Genomic DNA, 16,668 nt, shown 5'->3' with positions numbered 1-16,668 from the left:
TTGGATTGTTCATTCTTAGTATATAGAAATACAGTTGATTTTTTTTTTTTTTTTTTTTGAGACAGAGTCTCGCTGTGTTGCCTGGGCTAGAGTGAGTGCCGTGGCATCAGCCTAGCTCACAGCAACCTCAAACTCCTGGGCTCAAGCAATCCTCCTGCCTCAGTCTCCCAAGTAGCTGGGACTACAGGCATGCACCACCATGCCCGGCTAATTTTTTCTATATATATTTTTAGCTGTCCATATAATTTCTTTCTATTTTTGGTAGAGATGGGGTCTCGCTCTTGCTCAGGCTGGTCTCGAATTCCTGAGCTCAAACAATCCGCCCGCCTCGGCCTCCCAGAGTGCTAGGATTACAGGCGTGAGCCACCGTGCCCGGCCTACAGTTGATTTTTGTATATTGATTCTTCATCTTTGCTGAACTGTTTTATTAGCTCTAATAGGTTTTTTGTGGCTCCATTAGGATCTACAAACAGATGACTTTACTTCTTACTTTCTAATCTGGCTGTCTCATATTTCTTTGTTCTTCTTTCTTTTTCTTTTTATTAATTTTTATTTTTTGCCTAATTTCCCTGGGTAGAATCTCTAGTTCAACGTTAGATAGAATGGGCGAGCCAACATCTTTGTCTTGTTCCTGATATTAGGGGGAAAGTTTTGAGTTTTTCACCATTAAGTATGATTAGTTGGAGATTTTTCATAGATGCTCTTTATCACATTGAGAAAGTTTCCTTCTATTCCTGCTTTCTTTAGTGTTTCAGTCATGAAAGGGTGTTATATATTTCTTAAGACATTAAATAAACATCAGTTAGTACTTATTTGTCTTCCCACATGAAAAATATTCGTAATACTACTCTTTCAAAGTTTTCTTCCCTCATTTTCTCTCTTCTACTTTGCGCAGAAAGCAGAGATAAACATTGAGTTATTTGCAATAAATAATCTGTTTTGAAATTCAAGACACTGGTTGAGGACTGTTGAATAGTCACTAATTTACTTCATTTAAAAATTACAAAATGTGTTGAAAGCGGGATAATGGACATGTTTTCTTAGAGGAATCACATAACTTATCTAGGTTAACCTATTATAAATAAAGGGGATTAGTTTAAGTGAATCTTTTTTTGTTTGTTTATTTAGAGACAGGGTTTCTCTGTGTCACTCAGGCTGGAGTGCAAGTATAGTGGTGTGATCATACCTCACTGCAGCCTTGAACTCTCGGTCTTAGGAAATCCTCCTGCCTTATCCTCCCGAGTAGCTAGGACTACTGGCACACACTACCATGCCCAGCTAATTTTTAAATTTTTTGTAGAGATGATATCCTGCTGTGTTGCTCAGGCTGGTCTCGAACTCCTGGCCTGAAGCAATGCTCCCACCTTGGCATCCCAAAGTGCTGGGACTACAGTCATGAAGCATTGTACCAGCCTTAAGTGAATCTTAAAATTCTTATCCTCAAACTTCAATAATCTGTGACTTTACAGGTCATATGTATCACATGGTCCCCTAACATGAAATCTAGTACTCATTAGTAGTTATTCTCAATTCCCTTCCACATACACACACCCATCTTAGCCATAGGTAACTATAGATTTACTGTCTGTTTCTCTTTCTTCACCTATTTTGGATATTTTATATAAATAGAATCATATAATTTGTGGTTGTTTGTGACTGGCTTCGTGGTTCATCCATGTTTTAGCATGTATCAGTATTTCATTTCTTTTTTTTTCCACTGTGGCAAAAACCACATAACATAAAATTCATCCTCCCATTGATTTCCAAGTGTACAGTACAATATTGTCAACGATATACACATTGTTGTGCAACAGATCCTCAGAATCCCCCTATCATGCATGAACGAAACTCTACATCCACCAAACATAACTCCCCATTCCTCCCACCATCCTCCCCTATCCTCTGGCTGCCAACTACCATTTGACTTTATGTTTCTGTGAGTTTGACTATTTTAGATACTTTATATAAGTGAAATCATATAGTATTTGGTCTTTTGTGATAGGCTTATTTTTCTTAGCATAATGTCCTCAAGGTTCATTACTGTTCTCTCGTGTGATAGGATTTACTTCTTTTTTCAAAGACTGAATAATACTCTAGTGTGTGTGTGTGTGTGTGTGTGTGTGTGTGTGTGTACACACACACACCACATTTTGTTTATCCATTCTTCTATCAATGGACATTTAAGTTGCTTCCATCTCTTGGCTATTATGAATAATACTGCAGTGAACATGGGTGCAATAGACTGAATTGTGTCCCCTTCAAATTCATAGTTGAAACCCTAACCCCCAGTATGACTGTTTGTAGATAGGTCCTGTAAGGAGGTGATAAAGGTTAAATTAGATCATAAGGTTTGGGGCCTAATCCAATAGGGCTATTGCCATTATACAAAGAACAAGACACCAGATCTCTTTTGCTACACCATGTAAAGACACAGCAAGAAGGCGGCCATCTGTAAGCCAGGAAGAGAGCCACACCAGGAACTGATGGCCAGCACCTAGGCCAAACTCTTGGAAGTTTACACCTGGTTTCCTCTAGACTTTGACTCCTATGGCTTTTCCCTTTGCTGATTTTGGTTTGTATTATTTTGCTGTAGTAAATTATAGCCTTGAGTATGACTATGTGCTGAATTCTGTGGGTCTTAGGGGCCCCCAAAACAATTCAAATTCAGCAGCATCCTAAAGAGGCACCTTATGAAGATTTTGATCTTATTCCCCACTGTGTTCTCTGACATTATGGGAATGCTCGGCAGAATGATAATTTAATCTGTTGTAATCTGTCTATAGAAGTATGTATATTAAGGGATAATTATTTCATCTTTAAAGGATTATTTGCTTTATAAAAGGTCACCATTACATTGTAAAAATAAAGGACCATCTTACTTGATTTATTATAATTGAATTTAAAAATTTGAGTTTCTACCAAATTTTATAGGGATGTTTCTGTTATATTAAGACTCTCCTTTTCATATATTTCATAACAGAATTGTAGTGATATTCTGAAATCCCAGTTGTATTTGCCTTAGAGATTTGTATTCTGGGAAAGGAATACTGTTGCTTTAGTTATTTGCCCCATAACTGCAAGGTTCCTGTGTTGTTTATTTTAGATAGTTCATTTTGACACTTAGATAAACAGAAGCCAAACACACAAGCATGCCCAGAATTAGTCCCTGAACTTCGTTCCAGGGTAAAGATAAGACTTTTCCAGTACAGATAAATATATTACAGCTACTGAAAAATGGGTGTTATGTGATTTGGATTGTTTAGATATGGAATGACAGGAAGGTCTTTAAAAAATTGTTGCCAACAAAACCTAAGGGAAAATTTATATTCATCCATGGCTTACAGTTGTAATCCCAGTGCTTTGGGAGGCTGAGGCTGGAGGATTTCTTGAGGCCAGGAGGTCGAGACCAGCCTGAGCAACATAGCAAGACCTCATTTCTACAAAAGGAAAAAAAAAATTTAAAAATTAGCCGGGAGGTGTTGGCATATGCCTATAGTCCTAGCTACTCAGAGGGCAGAAGCAGGAGGATTGCTTGAGCCCAAGAGTTTGAGGTTACAGTGAACTATGATCCTGTCATGGCACTCCAGCCTAGACAACAGAATAAGATCCTGTCTTAAAAAAAAAGAAAAATATTTAAATTTACTTGAACTATATTGTCCTGTTCAGCTTTATGCTGTGTTCTGCCTTTTTACAAATGGAGTTGAGGTATAAACTATATATGTTTAAACTGTACATTTGATAAGTTTTTATAATTGTATATACTCATGAAACCCCCCCACCATAATCAGCATACAGTACATTTTCATCTTTCCTTGAAGATTGCTAGTGCCCACTTATAGTCTGCTTCAGTAACTTTGCTGGCTTCTTTAGGCAACTGTGGCTTTTTAATTCATTAAAAGCTCTAGGAATTTCATCAACTGAGAGGAAAGACAGTGCAGACAAAAGACACATTTTTAAACTGAAGTTTTCATGGTTGCCATACTATGTAGCCAATCCACTCATCTGAATTTTCCATCAAAAACATTGGGCTGAATGGGAAAAACAAGCTATTGGTAGCACCTTGAAATTCAGTTTCAGAAGCCATGATCACACCTAATTCCAAACCTGTCTTTATGGTTTAGGGAATTCAATGGAAATCCGTTTTCTTCTACAAAGTCTACCAAATCTTCAAATGAGTATTTATAAAATACTTCACTTTTTATAGTCATTAATATATAAATGAGCAAATAAGTTCTAGAACTTTGGGGTCCAACAGGGGACTGAATTGTATATACTTGATAAAAAACAGTGGGGATAGTTTTGAAAGTGCCATCCATTAGCCAAAGTGAGGGCATACGCTAGTTTTTCCTATGTTAGATTTAGTGGTAAATATAAGTCTATCTTCTTGAACCGTCAAATCCCTAACCAAGGATAGTTCATCATTTAATATGTTTTGTAACACTGGAAGAACCTCTGTATCAGCAAGTTCAGAAGTTCAGAAGATCGCTGAGCTTGTTGAATTCTATTTTTTTTGAGACACAGGGTCTTGCTCTGTCACCCAGGCTAGAGTACGGTGGCTTCATCATAGCTCATTGCAAGCTCAAACTGCTGGACTCAAGCCATCCTCCTACCTCAGCCTCACCAACAGCTGGGACTACAGGCTGGTGTGGGGCTTATTTTTCTACTTTTTGTTGGTGGGGGTGGAGTTTGATCTTGCTTGGGTTCATCTCGAACTGGCCTCAAGGGATCTTCCACCCATGGCTTCCTAAAGTGCTAGGATTACAGGTATGAGCCACCACACCTGGCCTGACTTCTTATTCTCTGACAAAGGGTATGGTGCTATGTGAAGGGGCAGAATTCGTACACCATTGAATAATTTGGCAGGGGGTATTTCTTTTATTTTTTGCCTGTATTTTCACTTCTCTGATCTTTGAAACACTTGCTGCACTTGTATTTGGAAAGTGGTTGTGGTCTACAAATTTTGTGAGTATATGCTGTCCATTTGAAAGTCTAGTTATTGGTTGGCTGTTACAATTAAGCAATTTTCTCCTTTCACAGCACCATTAATAATTAGGCCAGTGAGCCTGGAGTTCTGCTGTCTAAGGCAGCAGAATAAAAGTCTGTCCCAGCTCTCAAGAGACAATTCACCTTCTGTATGTGTCCTCTCTGGGCCCCTGGCTGATTGGATGGTGCCTGCCCACATTGAGGGCAGATGTTCCCCCACCTAGCCCACTTAGACTCATACACCGATCTCCTCTGGAAACACCCTCACAGACACACCCAAAATAGTGCCTTACCAGGTTTCTAGGTATTCCTTAATTCAGTCGACACCTAAAATTAAGTGTACAAGTCCACCCCTTGTCAACTTGGCACCCATATGCATCTCCTTAAACCATACTTAATTTTCAAATAATACAATAACATGGTAATAGGTCTACCTAACATGATGCAACAAACATGATACAACTATCCTTTGTCCAGCCAAAAACGCACTAATCCCTTCCCCAGGATTTGGCTTTCAGGATTTCAGCATTTGGGATTGTGATTTTCAACATTTTAGACATTAAGGATTTTAAACTTTAAGGATTTTGATCTTTTGGGATTTCAACATTTGGGATTATGGCAGTTGGGATTGTGTCTTTTGGGATTATGATCAGTACTGTTTTGTTTTATCCCTCCTTTTCCTACATTATTTATGAAGAATTCAAAACTTTATACAGATATATTGCTGAGAATGATTTTAACAAATGGCAATGAAAAAGCTGCAAATGCCTTCCTACAAAATGGACTTTCCTTTGTTTTGACTAGGGCAGTTTAGCTAGAATTCTTGCAAGAAAACCTTTATGTTATATAAAAATTTGTTGAATCATAATTTAAAAGAAAGTATTACTCTTAAAATAGCAAATTATAATTGGCCTACACTAATGCCACCATCATAAAATAATTTCTTAGAAATAGACTAAAATTATTATTATTATTATTTTATTTTTATTTATTTATTTTTTTGAGACAGAGTCTCACTTTGTTGCCCGGGGCTAGAGTGAGTGCCATGGCGTCAGCCTAGCTCACAGCAACCTCAAACTCCTGGGCTTAAGCGATCCTCCTACCTCAGCCTCCGGAGTAGCTGGGACTACAGGCATGCGCCACCATACCTGGCTAATTTTTTCTATATATATTTTTAGTTGTCCAGATAATTTTTATTTCTATTTTTAGTAGAGACGGGGTCTCGCTCAGGCTGGTCTCGAACTCCTGACCTCGAGCGATCCACCTGCCTCGGCCTCCCAGAGGGCTAGGATTACAGGCGTGAGCCACCGCGCCTGGCCCCGGCCAAATTATTTTAAGAAAAAAATTATTTAGTGAAAACTGAGAGATGTTAAAGATATGATTTAGTCCTCTCTAATTGTACTTTTATTGATCTGATATTCCATTCAGCTTAGTTTTTTGGGGAGGGAGGCACAGAGGAGGTTGGACTTTTGTTTTTTGTTTTTTTTTTCCTTCTAAAAGAAGAATTTTAGATTTCAATGATCAAATTATATAATAATAATTCTAAAAAATTTACACAAATGTCCAGGCCTTTGGCTACTTTTCAATGGTAAAAGAAATCCAGGAAAAATAAAAATTTTTGTTTTGTATCTATTCTTTCACAAGAATGTACCTTTTTCTTTTTGAATTAAATAAGGCACTTATTTATGATCTACCTACATTCAGTAACAGTTAGATCCTACTCATTAACTCAATGTTCAGTCCAAAATTCTAGTCAAAATGGATAACAGAAGACCGGGACAGGGAGTAAAATTAGAATATCTTAGTTGTGGAAAACTAGAGATACTAAATTCATAAATTTTTTATGATCTTTCTGACAATTAAGACAAAAAGGGAAATAGTAGGTTATATAAATAGCCTCAATGTCTGGTTAGGTAAGGAACATTTAACCTGAGTCAAGAAATGGGGTGGGACAGGGAGAAAGAATTATGCGTTATGGATAGATGCCTATTCAGATTTATATCACAAATTTTTTGTTTGTAGTTTGAATTCTAAGTCTGAACCTGTGTATTGTATGTACTTTTTATATGTAGAAATATATTTGATTTAATCTTTATAATTAATTTAGTAAAATCTGAAAATTAAGGAAATACTGTTGTTAAATGTGGAAGATAATCTAGTAAATATACTGAAGCTTGTCATTAAAGGAATTTGAATATATACATGTGGTAAAAATATGGTAGAGTCATAATTAGGCTAATATTCTACAATTAGTTTTTATGAATAGATTATACTATATATTCTGGCTATTTAGTTGATATTAGTAAATATCTTCTAGAAGACTGACTAAAGTGGTTTTTTGTTTTGTTTTGTTTTAGTACATTATAGTATGATGTCCAATTGAAGTGGTTTTAAAATGTACAAGTCAAGTCACATTTATTTCTCACTAATTACTGTCTGTGATTTGGTTTCTCTAATCCAAATTGTTTGAGGGATAGAACCCTTTATTATCCATTTGTGAATACCCTGTTTCCTAGCCAAATACTTTGAAGATACATTCCATTGTTATAAATAAGATAGATCTGTGTGTCTGAATTGGCATGGACACATAGTTGTTGGCTCTTTCATTTCTTCTCCAGAGCTTAGTTCTTAGTTTTGTTCAGAAACATTATTTTAATAAATCACCTCGGTGCTCATGAATTAAGCCATACCAAATAGATACACATACCAAATAAAGAAATTCGTGGGAAGCCCATGAAGAATACATTGGGCAAATGTACTAGACTGTTATTCTGGCGAATCAAACACATTAGGAAAATCTACTTTCCAAATAAAAAGAGACCAGGGCCGGGCGCATGGCTCACACCTGTAATCCTAGCACTCTGGGAGGCCTAGGCGGGAGGATCGCTCGAGGTCAGGAGTTCGAGACCAGCCTGAGCAAGAGTGAGACCTTGTCTCTACTAAAAATAGAAAGAAATGATCTGGACAGCTGAAAATATACATAGAAAAAAATTAGCTGGGCATGGTGGCACATGCCTGTAGTCCCCAGCTACTCGGGAGGCTGAGGCAGAAGGATTGCTGGAGCCCAGGAGTTTGAAGTTGCTGTGAGCTAGGCTGACGCCACAGCACTCTAGCCTGGGGAACAGAGCAAGACTTTGTCTCAAAAAAAAAAAAACAGAAACCAAAAGAGACCAAATAAAGATCAGATGTTGCTTTTGATAATCTTTTACTTTGGTATTCTCAGAAATGTTGGTAAATATTAGCTGATAAATTATGTGGCAAATGTTCTACAAAAATTAGTTAAATCATTTCATGTGTATGGGGAAACACAAATTGGCATTAAAAATACATTAGGGGCCGGGCGCAGTGGCTCACGCCTATAATCCTGGCACTTCAGGAGGCCAAGGTGAGAGGATTGCTTGAGCCAGGAGTTCAGAGCAACATAGCGAGACCTCGTCTCTACAAAAAATAAGAAAAATTAGGCAGGTGTGGTGGTGTATGACTGTAGTCTCAACTTTTCGGGAGGTTGAGGCAGGAGGATCGCTGAGCCCAGGAGTTTGAGGTTAGAGTGAGCTATGATGACGCCATTGTACTCTAGTCCTGTCTCAAAAACAAAAATAAAAACAAAAAAACCCCTACTACATTACATTGTCCTTTTACAATAAGGACTATTGAACATTTCTTCTTCTGGCTATTATATTGATACTTTAAATACTGGAAAGTCATTTTCTTTTTTATTCTTAAATACAGATTTATTAAGCTATAATTTATATGCCATGAAATTCACTCATTTTAAGTGAACAAGTCAATGAAACTTTTTGTTTTTTGGTGATGTAACAGAGTTTGGCAACCATTACCACAATCCAGTTTTAGAACATATATATATATCACCCCCAAAAGAAACCATTTACCCATTTGTAGTCACTCTCCGCATCATTAATTTACCATGCCTAATGATATATGTAATTTTCTACAACTGACTGTAAAATATGATAAAAGTGAGTATTGTCGAATTTCTGAAATTATTCAGCCTTCCAGGTTTGTTTTTTTAAAAGGCTTGATAAATTACTGTGCAGGCATTTTCTTTAATGCTGTTTCTTTATTTGGACAGAAAAATTAATAAGAGAAAAGGTGGTGATGGCCGGGCGCGGTGGCTCACGCCTGTAATCCTAGCTCTGGGAGGCCGAGGCGGGTGGATCGCTCGAGGTCAGGAGTTCGAGACCAGCCTGAGCAAGAGTGAGACCCCGTCTCTACTAAAAATAGAAAGAAATTATCTGGCCAACTAAAAATATATATACAAAAAAATTAGCCGGGCTTGGTGGCTCATGCCTGTAGTCCCAGCTACTCGGGAGGCTGAGGCAGTAGGATCGCTTAAGTCTGAGGTTGCTGTGAGCTAGGCTGATGCCACGGCACTCACTCTAGCCCGGGCAACAAAGTGAGACTCTGTCTCAAAAAAAAAAAAAGAGAGAAAAGGTGGTGAGAATAATTTGAGTAAGAGGTGCTTGCTTTTGGGAAGTGAATTTTAAAATTTGCTTCTTGTTTGGAGGTTACAGAGGAATTAATGAATAGAAAGAAGTTATTGAATAAATATAAAATTACAAATTTATTCAAGGATTTGAATTCAGAGGATTTAATGGGGAAATTATTAAATAATAATGTCATTCAAATAAGACTAAGATGTTATACAATAATGTTTTGTAAAGATTATCATAAAATTAATTTGTCATTCCTTTCTTTCCAATATTTTAGCTTCCCAGAATCAAGAACGGCTATGTGCATTTAAAGACCCATATCAACAAGACCTCGGGATAGGTGAGAGTCGAATCTCTCATGAAAATGGGACAATATTGTGCTCAAAAGGTAGCACCTGCTATGGCCTTTGGGAGAAATCTAAAGGGGACATAAATCTCGTAAAACAAGGCAAGTGTTCCTTTTCTTATCTAAAATGACTTTGTGTTTTATGTAGTTGAAATTCATCTAAAAAGGATATGGAGGTGGATTAAAATCCTCTCCAGAAAATAAGTAAATTGAAAAGTATATCTATATATCTATCCATCCACAAGCCCCATATTTATAAAGGTAGGTGTTTTTTAGCTTATTTTAATAGTATCTTTCTTATTATAGTGTTATATACATGCTCATTGTATGAAATTTGGAAAATACAGAAAACTGTAAAGAAAAAAGTCTACAATAATATACTGTTTTTACTGTATTAGTTTATCTCTTTCATGTGTGTTTTCTACATACTTCTATGTTTATTTGTGTGTGTACCTTCCCCAAAGTTAGGTTGGTACTATATAAACAATTTCATACCCAGTTTTTTCCACCTTACTTGTATCATGAGCATTTTTCCATGTCTTTAAATATTCTCTGCGAACATTTTTAAACTCTGTACAATATTTCCTTGTATACATGTATCAAAGTTTACTTCCAGATAACTCTATTGTAGGACATTATGTTGTTTTCATGGTTTTACCATAATACACAATATTTCAGTGAACAAATTTGAACATAAGTCTTTGTATATGATTGTTTCCTTGAAATAGAGTTCTTGTTATAAAATTATTAGGTTATAAAATATATGAGTATTTTAAAGGCATGGCATAAAAGTTTCCATGTCGCTTTCCTAATTAATCAATTAATTTAGAGATAGCGTCTCACTCTGGTGCTCAGGCTGGAGTGCAGTGACATGATCATAGCTCACTGCAGCTTTGAACCCCTGGGCTCAAGCTCTTCTCCCGCCTCAGCCTCTCAAGCAGCTGGGACCATGGGCACGTACCACCCTGGATAATTTTTTTTTGTAGAGATGAGGTCTGGATATATTGCCCAGGCTGGTCTCAAACTCCTGGCCTCAAGCAATTCTCCTGCCTTGGCCTCCCAAAGTACTGGGATTACAGGTGTGAGCCACTATGCCTGGCCTTCTTTAGAAAGCTATGTGGCTTTCTAAAAATATTATTCGTTTACATTCCCTCCAGCACTGTGTGAGAGTATTTGTGTTACTGAATCCTTGTTATAATGTGTGTAATTAGGCCAGGTGCGGTGGCTCATGCCTGTAATCCTAGCACTCTGGAAGGTCGAGGCGGGAGGGTCGCTGGAGGTCAGGAATTCGAGACCAGCCTGAGCAAGAGCTGACCCTGTCTCTACTAAAAATAGAAAGAAATTAGCTAAACAACTAAAAATATAGAAAAAATTAGCTGGGCATGGTAGCACATGCCTGTAGTCCCAGCTACCCGGGAGGCTGAGGCAGGAGGATTGCTTGAGCCCAGGAGTTTGAGGTTGCTGTGAGCTAGGCTGACGCCATGGTACTCTAGCCCAGGCAAGAGAGTGAGACTGTCTCAAAAAAAAAAAGCGTGCTTCCTATTGAGTTGCAAAAACTGTTTTATAGCTTATGTTTAGTCACTGTCTCACATTTATTGCAGTTATTTCTTAGTTTGTTATTTGCTTTTAGTTTTCTTTATCATATTGTCTCCTAATTTGTTTACATTAATATTGATTTGTAGGATGTTGGTCTCACATTGGAGATCCCCAGGAGTGTCACTATGAAGAATGTGTAGTAACCACCACTCCTCCCTCAATTCAGAATGGAACATACCGTTTCTGCTGTTGCAGCACAGATTTATGTAATGTCAACTTTACTGAGAATTTTCCACCTCCTGACACAACACCACTCAGTAAGTAGTTGAAGTAACTTACTTTTCTTTGTATTTTCCTTCTGTTAAGATTTGCAAAATATAAAACAAATATTAAAAATACTCAGTGTTAATAGGAGTGAGAGGGAGAATTCCAGCATCATAACATTACATCTAGCAAACAAATGAAATCCAAAAGAGATGGACCAGGATTTCCGACGAATCAGTATATTACCAAATAAGTTTGAACCAAAATATAATACTTTATAACCTATAAGGAAGGAAATTTGGCAATATTAAGAAAACTACATGTGTGCTTACTCTTCTACCCAGCTTTCTCGTTTCTAGGAATTTATTTGGACGATACATCTCCGATAGTACAAAAATACATATACATGGAGTTATTTATTACAGTATTATATGTAACTATATAATATTGGAAAGTAAATGTGCAAGAATAGGAAATTAGTTGAAATATACTATGATATATATGTAATAGAATACTAACTGTATAGCTATAAGAAAAGAAATAAGGTCTCTGTGAACTGACATGAAGTAATTTCCAGAGATAATGTGAGGTGCAAAAAAGCATATGTAGTATGCTGTCTTTTATGTAAGACTGGAAGGAAAATAAGCATATCTATTATCTACTTACCTTTACAAAAAGAGGCAAAAAATGAATCAGAAAATAATGAAGTTGGTCACTTACAAGGGATGCAATGAATGGGGTGGAAAGGACATGGAAAGGAGTGACAGTTTGCTAAGTGTAGCTTTTTCTATGTAGTTTTTACTGTTAGTATCATGTCAGTATTTTACATATGCAAAAAAAATAAATTATTTAGGATGGAAGGGAGAGAAGAACCTCAAACTGAAACAAATCAACCCAATTTTATTTCATATAAATACAACAATCATGCTGAAGGGGAAAAGAAAGAACTAATCCAGATGATTTATACAGTATTTGGCAATGCACACTCTTTTGGGCAAGATGGGATATAAGGGGTGGGAGGAGAGTTACAAACAAATACTCTTTTTAGAAGATTTGTTTTTTAGTAGTGTGGGCAAAGCAATTCTGAAACAATTGTAGATGTATTATAGCGGTAGTCCCCACCCTTTTTGGCACCAGGGACCAGTTTCATGGAAGACAGTTTTTCCACAGACTGGGGTGGAGGCTTAGGGGAGGAACAGGATGGTTTCAGGATGATTCAAACACATTACATTTATTGTGCAGTCAAAGCTCTCTGTTAATGATAATCTATGTTTGGAACCACTCCCCAGCACTAGCATCACCACCTTAGCTCCACCTCAGATCATCAGGCATTAGATTCTTATGAGGAGCATGTAACCTAGATCCCTTGCATGCGCACTTTACAACAGGGTTTGTGCTCCTGTGAGAATGTCATGCCACCGCTGATCTGACAGGAGGCAGAGCTCAGGCGGTGATGCGAGTGATGGGGAGTGGCTGTAAATACAGCTGAAGCTTCTCTGGCTTGCCTGCAGCTCACCTCTATTTTTAGCTCTTTGAGGTCTCTACATACTACTTTCCATAGAGGTTGTACTAGTTTGCAGTTCCACCAGCAGTGTATGAGTGTTCCTATCTCTCCACATGGACGCCAACGTTTGTTGTTTTGGGACTTTTTGATAAAAGCCATTCTCACTGGAATTAAATGATATCTCATTGTGGTTTTGATTTGCATTTTTCTGATGATTAGAGAGGTTGAACATTTTTTCATGTGTTTCTTGGCCATAAGTCTATCTTCTTTTGAAAAGTTTCTGTTCATGTCCTTTGCCCACTTATTAATGGGGTTGTTTGATTTTTTTCTTGGTGATTTTCCTGAGTTCTATATAGATTGTAGTTATTAGCCCTTTGTTGGATGTATAGTATGCAAATATTTTCTCCCATTCTGTAGGTTCTCTATTTGCTCTGAGGATAGTTTCTTTGGGTGTGCAGAAGCTTTTTAATTTGATCAAGTCCCATTTAATTTTTTTATTGATGCTGTGATTACTTTTGGGGTCTTCTTCATAAATTCTTTGCCTAGGCCAATGTCTATATGAGTTTTTCCAATATTTTCTTTTGGGATTCTTAGGTTTCATGCCTTAGATTCAAGTCTGTTATCCATTGTGAGTTGATTTTTGTGAGAGTTGTGGATCCTGTTTCAATCTTCCACATGTGGCTGTTCCATTTTCTCAGCACCATTTATTGAATAGGGATTCTTTTCCCCAGTGTATGTTTTTGACTGCTTTGTCAAAGATCTGATGGCTATGTGAGGATGGTTTTATGTCTGGGTTCTCAGTCCTGGTCCATTGGTCTATGTCTCTATTCTTTTACTAATACGAGTCCATGTACTTCCTAAAACCAAAAGCCTGACACTTCAGGAAAGTGAACTAAATTATTCTGAGTTCTCTTCCATCTATGAAGAGTCATTGCAGTATCTATTATGTTTAAAAAGAAAATCAGTCTTTAAGTAAATAAATTCATATTTATAGTACTCTTTTACTTTCTTATACACTTAATTCATCTTTATGTGTTTATAGATTCCCAGAGTTTGAAAGAAGAGAATAATTATTACAAAGTTTAGAAACTTATTTTAGAATAATTTTTTTATGAGATTTCTGGAATTGATATAATTAACCTCCCTAACTATAATGTAAACAAGATAATTAAGTCAATGGAAAGGCAGGCAGAATTTTGTGTGTGTTTATGTGTTTAATTAAATAAATCTAATTCATTCTATGCAGTGTTGGAGGTTCTTGGGTGAAAGTCAGTATATAAATGTGAAATACTTTTATTTACATTATTCATTATGTTGATAGTTGGATCAAATTGATGAGAAACAAAGATTGAATTGCGTCTAAAGCTAGGTTTAAGAAGTTACATCCTAATTTATTCTGTGCTGTTAAGATTAGAAATTCTAATTTCCAGTGTCTGGCAGCAAATGTCTTTATCTCACATCAAGCTAAAAAAGAAAGCCTACATTCAAAGAAGCTTATATTGGCATAGGGCCATGAGTACGTTATTAACTATTGTGAATTTATAGTAATTTTTCAGTTTTTACTGCTTCTGTGATGGCATTAAAGTGAATAGGCAGAAAATGGGAAACAAGGATGGCTGATAGTCCTTGCTTATTACTTCAACAGGCAAAACAAAATATATTATGTTTTTATACTTATTAAGAATGTTAGTGTAGAAGGAGCAGGATAAGAGAAATAGAGAAAAGTGTGTATCTTTAGGAAAATACTCTTTTTTTATTTGTTTGTTTGAGACAGGGTTTCTCTTTTTTGCCCAGGCTAGAGTGCAGTGGCGTCATCATAGCTCACTGCAACCTCAAACTCCTGGGCTCATGCAATCCTTTTGCCTCAGCCTCCTGAGTAGCTGGGACTATAGGCATGCGCTGCCACACCCAGCTAATTTTTTTCTTACTTTTGCAGGGTTAGAGATGGGGGCTTGCTATTGCTCAGGCTGGTTTCAAACTTCTGGCCTTCAAGCAGTCCTCCCACCTTGGCCTCTGAGAGGGCTAGGATTACAGGCGTGAGCCACCACACCTGGCCAAAAGTTTGAATTTTATTCAGAGAAAATAGGAAATGCTTTTGAAGGATTTTAAGTAGAGTAATTTCATAATCTAATTTTCATTTTTCAAAGATCACTCCAATTTGTAGGTAAAGAAGGATTAGAGAGGAACTCTAGGAGAAACAAGAAGATACATAATTAGGCAGTTACAGTAGTCAGGGTGAACAAGGGTAGTAGCAGGTTGGACTTTTTCCCCTTGGTACTGTCAAGAAGCATTTTGGGGCCGGGCGCGGTGGCTCACGCCTGTAATCCTAGCTCTGGGAGGCCGAGGCGGGTGGATCGCTCGAGGTCAGGAGTTCGAGACCAGCCTGAACAAGAGTGAGACCCCGTCTCTACTAAAAATAGAAAGAAATTATCTGGCCAACTAAAAATATATATACAAAAAAAAAATTAGCCGGGCATGGTGGCTCATGCCTGTAGTCCCAGCTACTCGGGAGGCTGAGGCAGTAGGATCGCTTAAGCCCAGGAGTCTGAGGTTGCTGTGAGCTAGGCTGATGCCACGGCACTCACTCTAGCCCGGGCAACAAAGTGAGACTCTGTCTCAAAAAAAAAAAAAAAAAAAAAAAGAAGCATTTTGGTATCATTGCACACCCACTTCTGTGATATGTTTTTTAAATAGCAAAGACTCTTTGTTGGGTTTAGAATGTATAGTTGAATTAGTTTTAAAAACCTTACTTCCCTCAAATGTTTATATTTGAAGTTCTGTGTTATTCATAGTTTTCAATATGTACTACAGATATGTCTTAGTATTATCTGTATTTTTTTATTTATTGGAAACTGTAAACATGGAAAGTATTTTGCCTCAAGTAATAATACAAAATATAGGGGTCCATCTTCCTGACTCCCTTTATTATGGAGAGAATACAGACTACAGAATAATTCGTACAATCCTAGGTCTGTAGATCAGCTGGAGTTTGGATGATCTACTCTGGACTCAGCTTTAGGCTACAAGGTCAGTTCAGATCTTCTCTGTCTGGGGCAGCATCTACTCAGGACAAGTTCCTCGCATAGTGGATTATCTGATCACTAGGAGTGCAAACCCAGCTACCTAAGTGTATTTTAGAATTCTTCTTGCTTTATATTTGCCAACTTCTCTTGGGCCTGATCAGGTCATATGGCCAGGTTCAAATTCAAGGAACGAGGAGTTACACTCCATTTATCATGAAGCCATAGCAAGAAGGTGGATATATTTCTTCAACACAGGAAAAGGAGACTTTTAGGTAGTAAAAAGAGTTACCTTCTAAACTTAAAAGATATATGGTTATATATGTATATCTATATATACATACAAACACATCCAGAAAAGATGTGGTGCTAAATATATAGATATTATATATATATATATATACACACACACACACACACACACACACCACCTCTTCTTTGGTGTATGTTATACGTTCCTCACTCCTTTTAAAATAAAAACTGTGGTATGTAAGAATGGACATCTAAAATGTCCCCACAGTGGTATAAATCAAAAATATTTCTCATTCTACTAGATTTTACTAC

The 16,668-nt window shown here is 37.1% G+C and overlaps 1 protein-coding gene across 1 annotated transcript in view; it reads left to right on the top strand.

The window, feature by feature from the left end:
- Positions 1–16,668, top strand: part of BMPR2 (bone morphogenetic protein receptor type 2) — a 123,096-nt gene that overhangs the window by 64,487 nt on the left and 41,941 nt on the right. The window contains exons 2-3 of the mRNA XM_045559705.1: positions 9,712–9,882; positions 11,463–11,633. Of these exons, the coding sequence (XP_045415661.1) occupies positions 9,712–9,882; positions 11,463–11,633 (342 nt within the window). The remainder of the gene's footprint in view (positions 1–9,711; positions 9,883–11,462; positions 11,634–16,668) is intronic.

The sequence above is a fragment of the Lemur catta genome, chromosome 8 (assembly GCF_020740605.2).
Source record: "Lemur catta isolate mLemCat1 chromosome 8, mLemCat1.pri, whole genome shotgun sequence".
NCBI classification, from domain to species: domain Eukaryota; kingdom Metazoa; phylum Chordata; class Mammalia; order Primates; family Lemuridae; genus Lemur; species Lemur catta.
The sequence above is the reverse complement of the archived record's forward strand: the minus strand, read 5'-3'. Positions and strand labels throughout refer to the sequence as shown.